Genomic DNA, 10714 nt, shown 5'->3' on the forward strand with positions numbered 1-10714 from the left:
ATTTAAGAATAATAATTTTGGGCGCCAGGTTTATCTCTCTAGCCTATGAGCTAACCAACGCTCAGAATGATTCAAGTAACAAAACCTAGAGAGGAGAAACAAATGCATTTGTCCGGTCTCGGTTGTGCATTATAGGTATAACAGGCCGCGTGGGGTTATAAACAACAACAACCTAATAAAAAATACAGGACGTTCAACTCTAAGCAACCATGTTTGTTTTGCATATTTCATTCCTTACCCTCAACTCATGGAACGCGGTGAATGGAGGTACTACTGTCAATTCCTGTCTAGAATTACCTGCTGATATCACTATTTACATTTTAACAAGCCCATCTATGTGTGCGTTGGGAGTAGCAAGGAAGAAGTATGATTGATACAAATTGACCCTAGGAAAATAATTACCTACCCCTCTAAATAAAATACCTTCGCCGCTAAGTGTTTACCAGGCGGAGTTAGGGTCACCACAGGTCACCGGGTAGAAGGCTACAGTAACAATGGTGGCTGTCAATCACGGAGTGAACCTTGGGTCGTATTAACACCTTTGAATATAATGTTAAAATTATGCATATACACAGCGTATGTGTCATGGGAATATATAAAAATGGGGACGAAAATGAATAGAGTATTCTGTAAAGATACTGTGAAATTGTAAGCTACGTGTCAATTACCTAGATAACATTTTATGCAACTGATTTCACTTAAGCGCGAAAGACGACGTTATAAATACATGTACATGCATTTTACGTGGCTTAGTTTTTTGTTAAATACAAGCACTGACCTCTATAAGGGTGCGAGTAGAAATTTGTTACATCATAAAAATGGTTCATTTAGTGGTTCATCGATCTTAACAGGCTCTTAACTAGTGTTTATATTTCCTATGAAGTAGGTTAGAGACAGACGGCCATGGACGAGTATGACATCATCCGGGCTGCCCGGGAGGGAGATGAAGAGAAAGTCCGGAGGCGGCTGGAGGAAGGAGTGGACGTCAATGATGAAGATTGTGTGAGTACAACGGAGACACCCGTAGAGACATGTTCGTCATTGATGAGTTCTTGAGAGCATCACGCACGCTTCGTTGTGAATCCCTTGTAATATTTGTAATATCAACTTATATTTCCGCCGGACCCTGACGATCACCATGTAAATCTACAAACGATACATCAGTAGTCATCAAGGCATGCACACTCCGAATATCCAGGTGTTTAAGACATTATTGAGAAAACTTTTTCATTAAGGTTTAATAGAAGTTCATCTTACAAATGCTTTCATCTCACTGTAAACAAGTTAAATCACGCGCATGTTAAATGAAATAGAACCCCTGTTATGTTACAGTATACAAGTGTGTATTGTTGACCGATCTTTTTTTCTCCAAGAACCCAAGATTTCATATGACTCTAAGGCTGCCAATAGGAAATCACGACACATAAGCCAATTACATGTATGACACCTTTGTTGTAACCATTTATTTAAATGTTGTGTTACAGAACGGAGACACAGCTCTGCATGAAGCGTGCAGAGGAGGCCATGACAAGGTTGCGGAGCTGCTCCTCAAAAACGGAGCTGATCTCAATGTGACTGACAAGGTAAGAAGGTAAACTAACAGCCGATAACAGAGTGTAGATTCATTAAAGATTGACCCACTCAGAGATGATTACGGTGACGTTAGGCCTTCGCTCACTCAGCGGTTTTAGATTGCTAACCAGGCGTTAGGTCACCGTAAACATCGAAGGAAAAGCGGATCATTGATGCTATTATATGCAGGTTATTTAAACAAACAATTAAGTGAGCTGAGGCAAGTCTTGACATTAAGTTCGGAGGCTCATCTTGCAAATGTTCCAAAAATATTTACTCAAGCAACTGGATAAGAGACGTTTCAGACAGCATCCACTATCTTAAGACAATGACACTCAGTCACTGAAGAAAGATAGTGGATGCTGTCTGAAACGTCTGACAGTTTCAAAATCCAGTTGCTTGAGTAACTATTTTTGGCGTATCTTATTACCTGTATGTCTAACCTTCATCAACGCATCTTGCAAATGTTTCCATTGTTGAATGTACATCTGTAAACTGGCACGGAACCCCCTGTTATGTTATGATAATAACCGCATCCCTATGCCTTCCGATCATTGCTACAACTGCATTTTGACCGTTATTTGATACAATTCTTTTTTTCTCCAATAACGAGTAATGACCCTATGGCTACCAACAAGAATGTTATTGAAAAAATTACGACACATCTGCTAATTATCACTCCTTTGTTGTAGTCATTGCTGTAACTGTTGCGTTGCAGGTCGGATACACAGCTCTGCATAGAGCGTGTAAAGTAGGTCATGACAAGGTTGTGGAGCTGCTCATCAAGAACGGAGCTGATCTCAATGTGACTGACTGGGTAAGAAGGGAAACTAACAGCCGATAACAGAGTGTAGATTCATTAATCGTAACGACCCGCCCTGAGGTGATTGCGGTGCCAAAACTACTTCGCCCACGGGGTGATTCTAAATCACTAACCAGGCGTTAGCTCACTATAAACACCGAGAGGAAGGCGGGTCATTAACGTTTTATCACACAGCTAATAACGACAGACACAATGAAGTGAGCCAATAAAAGTCTTTACATAAATGCTGGGAGTTCATCTTACAAATTTTTGAGTTGCACAGTAGAAAATTCAACTGTGCATGTGAAAGAACTGCCCTGTTAGGCTATGATGATAACCGAATCCCTCCCCATTTTTACTAAAAGTGTGCATTATCAGCTGATTTTAACACATAGCTTTCTGCTTCATTATTCCAGTGCCCTATCATTTCACTTAAAAATGATATCGTTCTCAAAACCATTATGATAGCATAAGAATGTTATCGAATAAAGAATGTCAGAGTTTTTAAAAAATAAAGATTTTAAAAAATCTTATTATGCATCATAATCTGGTACCTAAACACATAATGATGATATCCTTGTCAATTTTTATAATAAAGATTTTTCTTTTGTTTGTTTTTGTGATTTCTGTTGATATATTGTTCAAGTAATCTATCAATGATATTTCGACATGCTTTGAGTATCCAAAATTAATACTCATTTTTCTCATTATTATAATTTATGCAAAATGAGAAAAATTAACACTTTACGCCAAAATGCTACATTTATTCTGAAAAGTCGGTATCTTACTCTCTACGCAACAATGCATTGTTGCTACAATAGTAACGATAACAAATTTTTGTTATTTGACAGGAATTTCTTTAAAATTACGTAATAAACAATGCGAAATCATCTGGGGTCCGTTTGGAGCCCAACGGACACTTGTAAAAGAACTCCCTCTTATGCTATGATGATATAGCCGAACCTCGCCCCATTTTTACTAAAAGTGCGTACTTTGGCTGATTTGAATGCACAGCTTTCTTTTCCATTAACTCCTGCTTTTGCCGTTATAGCTGAATAAGCAATAAAAATGGAAGTTTGTGATTGCTCCATACAGTATGGACACGTGATATTAGAAGGCATCCGCTCGTGATCAGACCTTTGTTGTAAACCATTGCTTTAACTGCTGTGTTGCAGTTTGGAGACACAGCTCTGCATGAAGCGTGTAGAAGGGGCCAAGACAAGGTTGCGGAGCTGCTCATCAAGAACGGAGCTGATGTCAATGTGGCTAACAAGGTAAGAAGGTAAACTAACTGCCGATAACAAAGTGTACATTCATTAAATGTTAACGACCCCCCGAGGTGATTACGGTGCCAAAACTGCTCTCGCCCAATGGGTGATTCTAGATCAATTACCAGGCGTTAGCTCACCATAAATACCGAGAGGAAAGCGGGTCATTAACGTTTTTATCACACAGCTAATAACGACAGACACAATGAAGTGAATCGAGATACATCTTCACATAAAGACTGGAAGTTCATCTTATAAATGTTTGAATTGTACTTGTAAAAAATTCAAATGTACAGTGAGATGTTAAAGAGCTCCCTGTTATGCTATGATGATAATCCCTCCCGGGCAATTCTTACTGAAAGTGTGCATTTGGCGCTAATTTTGATACACAGCCTTCTTCTCCATTAACCCATGCTTATGACGTTATAGCTGTATGGTCAATAGAAATGGAGGTTTGTGATTGCTCCACACAGCCTGGACACGTGATATTACAAGGTGTCCACTCATGATCAGACCTTTGTTGTAACCATTGCTTTAACTGTTGTGTTGCAGGCCGAAAACACAGCTCTGCATAAAGCGTGTGGAGGAGGTCATGACAAGGTTGTGGAGCTGCTCATCAAGAACAGAGCTGATCTCAATGTGACTAACTGGGTAAGGTCGTAATACAATAAATACTTAACTCTTCCTGCACTGCACTTGCGTCAAAATTTATCCGAGAAAGTTTCGTTTATTCCAGGAGGCGCAGATGTCGCCTTGGGGTAGCCCAGCAGAACCGAAATGCTGCATATATCTCTAGAAACTTGCTTTGCAACCTTCTAGTTGTCTTTAAATATGATTTAATGTATGTACAGGCTTAAACTATTTCAAGCATTTCCAACTGTTATATGATTTTAGAAATACGAGCGCCCGATTGACGTTTCTTGGGGACTAAACAGAGATACAAAGTTACTGCTGAAGGTAGGTTTTACAGTCATTCATAATGTTCCACTTTGAACTTCGAAATCCTTACCTATCTACCTTCAAACCATTGCTTCATCGAGTAGTTAGGATGACAACTGCTCGGAGTCGTTTATGCCAGTATAGAATTTAACCCTGCATCAGGTTTACTTATCTGTCATTGATAGAAATATCGAGGAATTCCAAATCAGCATTTCAGTTTACCGAGAAATGTTACATTCAAATTTACAAACCATAGTACATCGGTACGCCAAAAATAATTACTCAAGCAACTGGATAAAGTTTTGAAACAGTCAGACGTTTCAGACAGCATCCACTGTCTTTCGTCAGTGACTAACGAAGGAACTGAGAACACTAGGTTTTATACCAAAACCCTGAATGGGTATGTTAATGAGGTTAAGACAATTTAGGATGTCTTGAAGTAGTCTTTAGTAATGCTTGAGTAACTATTTTTGGCGTATCTTACTACCTGGATGTCTAACTTTCATCAACGCATAGTACATCGGCTCATGTGTTCAGTCGTTTTTCTCATAGTCAAAACGAAGAATCCTTATTTGAAAAGGCAGAGCGTAGTGAGCTCAGTGAATGAGGATTAAATGAGCACGAAACTGTGATTTCCACACAAAAAAAACTATGGCAGGATGCCATGCTAAAGATAACAAATGCTCCAAATATGTTACGATATGTTTACAATGCAGTTTATTCTTAAACGAGTTTAAACTGTAATGTATAGGTGCTGCCACTAGTAAATTACAGTTTAAACTCGTTTAAGAATGATTTCTACCAACACAGATGAACTTTCAAGCTAAAATGCAGTTTATTATTGTGATAACCATCAAAGGAATATACATTCATGATTTTCAAATTTTACTCTTACGGAACTGCACGAAAGTTTATACATAAAGCATCATACCAAGCTAGAAATAGATGAATTTGCAGTGAATATTTGCCCACCTCTAATCAAATGACATAATGATAACTAACTAACGCATCAACCTAAAGACAGAAACACTGAAGCAGGAGGAGTACAGCGAGCTGGTCTCCTCCGTGGGGTCTGAGAGGGGGACAACAGTCAAACTGTTTCTCTGTGGAGACGGGCAGGTCGGCAAGACATCTTTGAGAGAGATTCTGAACAAGGTAGAAATCTACATTACAAGAAATCACGAAAAAGATAATTCAGAGAACAACAGGTCTTAAAAACGTTTTCATGGAAATGATCTGATTCCTCAACATGATTCTTACAGTGCAGACAATCAATCTCTAGATCAAGGCAAAGCGTTCATTGAATACAGATTCTGAAACAATTGAAAAGCGGTGTATTTACTCCAAATGTTTCCAGACAGGGTTCATCGTGGGCGCCATTTGGAACCTAAGGAGGAAGTTCAGAAGACAGGACGTCTTTAACCCCACCCCGGGGGTGCACGTATCCAGTAAAACCGTGCCAGGAATCGGGAGACTCAGTCTGCATGACTTCGCAGGACAGGCGCAGTTCTACGTCACACACGCCATGCTGCTCCGCACGACTAACGCCATCTTCCCTGTCGTCTACAAAATCACAGATGGGGAGGACGAACAGAAACGGCAGGTAGAACAAGCTCTGGACAATTTGTGAAGCTGGGGTAAAAGTCTACAGCTTAATTTTTCAGTGCTAAAGCTGATTATGAGACAAATATTTATGATTGAGGTACAGTCCGATGTGCCTCTTTAAGTTTACTGTTTACTTATACGTAATATTTCTTTTTAATTCCTAAAGCAAATTGATGCACGTCTCCATTACTTTAAATCATTCATTCCGTCCGAAATAAGTTACGTTTTCTTCTTTTCTCGCAGGTCCACAGTTGGCTTACTTTCATCCATTGCAGTAACGCAGATCCCACCAACAAACCCCGGATTGTCCTGATCGCCAGTCATGCTGACAAGTTACAGGACAAGCAAGCAGGTCAGTTGATAGCTCTGAAATGAAGTCAGACCTGGCTTTTGTTGATACGATTTACAAGGTTCAATTCCATAGCCTGCTTGCTTGTTCGAATTGCCCGTCTCCATGTGTAGATGAATATCATTTGTAGTATATCAACCTTTTTTCTTTGTGTTTATAGGTCTGAGCCGGGCCACAGCTCTGATGGACCACTACAGCAAACTGTTCCAGGAGTCCCTTGTAGTGTCACAAGAGGTGTTCCTGATCAACTGCATGGAAGCGGGGTCTCCTGAGATACGCCGGCTGCGAGAGGTGCTGGCAGCATTCAGAGATGACATGATAAAGGTACGGAACGTGGCGCTTTTTTTATTTTGACCAAAAGCCTAGATTTCATTAGAATGGACACTGTTATAACTTTATTTTGTGTACGACAGAACAAGAATCGTTGAATAGTAGAATCATTACTTATTACAAAGACTTGCTACCAATGTGCTATAAGGAAACAGTCTTCCTGTAATACCCGCGATCGCTATTGCTGCATGGACCCTTTGGAAATATAAAACGACCCTTAATGTGACCCATTGCGTTTCCCCAGCACATTTAAAGAGGTTCATTTGAACTTTTCACAGCAAAGACCCAAGGCCTGCGTCCAGCTGTCAAAGATCATTGACGTTTGGAGGAAGGAGAGGAAGTCGTTCCCTGTGATGGGATGGCAGGAGTACCTGACAGCTGTCATTGCGGTAACGACATGGAATCTATCCCAGGAAGTCCAGAAACGAATTGCACAGCTGGCGTCATCGTACTTACATGATGAGGGAGAGGTAAGAGTGTCTTTGCCATTTAGAGATATGCAGGGTTAATGCTAATCTAATGTTCTCTCTTGGAAAGAACAATGTACATCTTCTTGTGCGTTCTTTGATGTAGAGAAGAACATAACAGCCTCATTTCCAACCTTGTTAGGTAACGCGCTTGAAGATGATTGTAAAGAATATCTTCCATTGTTTATTTAAGATCATCTACCTTCGCAACGAAACCGACTCGATGGTAGTTCTGGACCCCCAGTGGTTGTTCACATCCGTTTTCGGATCTTTGCTAGCCCCTGACAACTTCAACAAGATAATCGACACGCTTAAGCGAACTGCCGAGGACTACGTCACCCTTGAGGAGATCACCCGTGTCTTCAGTGCCGTTGCCGACATCCCTCTGCTGATCAAACTCCTCCAGGACTTCCAGCTCTGCCACACGTACGACGGTCGCACCTTCATCCTCCCCAGCCTGCTGCAGCAGGAGATGGAAGAGGTGGCGTGGTCACCTGTGTCTAGCAAGGCCGTCTACTTCGGTCTCCAGATCCGAGGCCGGACGGAGATCGACAGCTTCTCGTGCGACCTGTTCCCGCGGCTGCAGACGCTGCTGATGCAGGCGCACCCGGACAAGCTCAGTCGGCCTCTCCTGTGGAAGAACAGCGCCAAATGTACCGACGGGAAGGCCGAAGCGCTGCTGCAGATCACCCAGGACAAGAGGCAGCTCAACATCTTCTTCAGGAGCAACGATGGCAACAGGGAGGACTGCAACTCCATCATGGACCTCCTGAAGGACATGACGTACCGCCTGCTGCACGAGACCAGCCCAGGAGCCAGGTCACGGGACATGGTGCTCAGCGCCCTGGACCTCCGGGAACACAGACCGCAGCCTCACGCCTACAGCAGGGAAGAGGTGGAGGCGGCGGCATCAAAGGGCAAGAACCTCGTCCATCCTCAGAGGAACGTCCCGGAGAAGGTCAAGGATCTCCTGCTGCATCTCGGCAATCTGAAAGGTGAGTTTGCCGCTGGACACTAAAGGACTCCAGCAAAAGATGCCAGCAAAATCTGAATTGTTATCAATCCCATTCCACATAAGGATGGAATCATAGTTGTTCTTGTATCAATAATCATAGGTTAAATTAAGCTTGCCACAAGTGACTTGTTAAGCTTTATTCCGTATGTACGCGGTCCTGCCATATTCAAATCGTTATTGCGATTATATCGTCCCTTTAACAACATACATTGAAACCCCGTTCAACGTTCTCCGTTGTTTTGTGGTCGTTGATATGATATTCCTGCTGTCAAAGTTGGCCAAAGAAAAGCAGGAGTGATTGGATGGTTGACAGTTGCCCTTTGCCTCACGACAGGCATGCTGGGACGGGTAGCCCGGAAGAGGCCGGAGCTGGTGGAGACTCTGCGTCACATCAACCCCATCCTGGACCATCTCTATGCTGATGACGTCATCAACCTGGAGGAGAATGACTGCATCCGGGCCGCCAGGACTCCGCAGGATGCAGCGCGCGAGCTGCTGGACATTCTAGAGGCCAAAGGTGAAAGTGCATGTGTCAAGTTTCACTCTGTCCTTGAAACATGTGATGAGTATGCCGCAAGCCTACTAAAGGAGAGACTGGTGTCCGAGGAGGGGGCCCGGGCTACATCAAGTTAGAGTCTGAGAAGACAAGTTAGATCTTAGATTCTGCCGCAGTACTTTTTTCTGTACGCTTTTCTGTACGCCTTGTGTTTTTAACCTAATGGGAAATATTGAAAACATGTAGCTATCCTTGTGAGATCATTATGCCATACTCAATGTTATATTCAGGATGGTGTTACATGATTTTATGAGCTTGTGAGCAGCTGATGGCTTGATTACAGTATATTCAATCATCTGACTGGGCTAGAAATGATACAATGTTTGTACCATGAAGGCGCGAAGACTAATATGCTGCTAGCCTCTAAGAGAATAAGCAGATGTCTAGGGATGGGAGGGGGTAGGGTGTTGGCAACAGCTTAGACCTGGAATTCTATCACACTACTGTTATTGGCCTTATCCACAACGTTGAAAACGCTTAACGTTCTTTGGGAATCTTAATAGAATATGAAATATTATATTCATGATGCCAATGTTTTACATGATAAATCTAGACCCTAGACTCTAGGCAAATAGACTCTGGCTAGAATAATTGAATATGTATCACTATGTAACTTTGTTAAAGTTTCATACTGTTATCTGGTGAATTATGCATACAGCAGACATTTCCAATTCCATTAGACACTGTCACTGCACGTAGATCAGAGTACACGCGTACGCACTCTGGCCAATCGTTAAGAGACAATTTGCATAGACGAGGTCTTTCTAGTTTGTTTGCCAGTGATAGCTTAAAGGTATTCAATACATTGACAGAATGCATGCGCTCATATTTACCTTTCTTAGTGCTCTTAGATAAAGCCATATTGAATCTTGTATTATAATTTTCCATATGAAATGTATATTATCACAAGCCTTTCGGTCTAAACTACTTATGACAGGTGTCGATCAACAATCAGTGTTGTACAATACAACTGTATAATTTAGTATAAGAATATGACTTGTAAATACATGTACAGTTCAAGTTACACTAGATGATAGGTACTTAGAGAGCTAGATCAGACTATGCTATGACACGATAGTATTGTCTCGGGCCAATGACGAATGCCATAAAGATGGGATGTGAGGTTTATTTTGTTTGGCATTAACAACTTTGAAATGACTTCCGCAACAAAGGACACTACGAACAAGCGGCCACTGTTTTTTCATCCATTATTGATTGCGTATTTGTGTCCCTGAGGACTGATTGTAATTTCAAAACAACCACAATAAAACATGATACATCGTTTTCCTGTCCGTGTGCGTCACAGTGTATATATGGTTGTAATTTTATCAGAATTATGAAATCTTCAACAACTGTCAATGAAAATGATTGCTTAATTTGCCATTTGCACATTTCAAGAGTTTGAAGTTGAGCTTCAATTATCTTTAGTTGGCATTCTTTTCTGAAGTTGATAGGAGAGTTACCCTTTTTTTCATTAACAATTACAAACATGTCATCTTCCCACATTTTGTGTTTCTTTTGTTTGCCCACACCACAACCATATTCGGACACACAAGGCCTCTTCCCTTGTCTAGACACTTGCTAGGGTTAATGCCCAGTATCAACTAGTAGTAGAAATAGGTGTACAACGGCATCTTTGCTAGAGAAAACCACGAGAGTAAAACGATATGCGACGATCTGTGGTTTGACCCATCGGCGAGTGTGTCTCAGGTGCGTAACCTCTGACCTTTGCCCCGTCGTTGTGCTGATGTCCGCCATTTTGTTTTTCGTTATCCATATCATCTCCTCAGAACTGACGCGATTTTCACGTT

At 41.6% G+C, this 10714-nt stretch overlaps 2 protein-coding genes across 3 annotated transcripts; both read left to right on the plus strand.

Annotated features, from left to right (window-relative positions):
- Nucleotides 1-913: 913 nt before the first annotated feature.
- Nucleotides 914-5796, plus strand: LOC136445825 (26S proteasome non-ATPase regulatory subunit 10-like). Its single transcript, XM_066443968.1, has 6 exons — nucleotides 914-1000; nucleotides 1485-1583; nucleotides 2291-2389; nucleotides 3550-3648; nucleotides 4195-4293; nucleotides 5602-5796. Exons 1-6 carry the CDS (start codon nucleotides 914-916, stop codon nucleotides 5794-5796), a joined length of 678 nt encoding a protein of 225 aa, XP_066300065.1.
- Nucleotides 5583-10187, plus strand: LOC136446388 (death-associated protein kinase 1-like). 2 transcript variants are annotated; one of them, XM_066444737.1, is made up of 7 exons: nucleotides 5583-5736; nucleotides 5939-6184; nucleotides 6430-6538; nucleotides 6696-6859; nucleotides 7144-7335; nucleotides 7526-8327; nucleotides 8682-10187. In XM_066444737.1, the coding sequence occupies exons 2-7, from the start codon at nucleotides 6107-6109 to the stop codon at nucleotides 8978-8980; spliced, it is 1644 nt and encodes a 547-aa protein (XP_066300834.1). In that variant the 5' UTR covers nucleotides 5583-5736; nucleotides 5939-6106; the 3' UTR covers nucleotides 8981-10187. The 2 variants fall into 2 exon arrangements, with proteins under 2 accessions (XP_066300834.1, XP_066300835.1); XM_066444738.1 differs by having other exon boundaries at nucleotides 5943-6184.
- Nucleotides 10188-10714: the final 527 nt, after the last annotated feature.

This window comes from Branchiostoma lanceolatum, chromosome 12 (assembly GCF_035083965.1).
Source record: "Branchiostoma lanceolatum isolate klBraLanc5 chromosome 12, klBraLanc5.hap2, whole genome shotgun sequence".
NCBI classification, from domain to species: domain Eukaryota; kingdom Metazoa; phylum Chordata; class Leptocardii; order Amphioxiformes; family Branchiostomatidae; genus Branchiostoma; species Branchiostoma lanceolatum.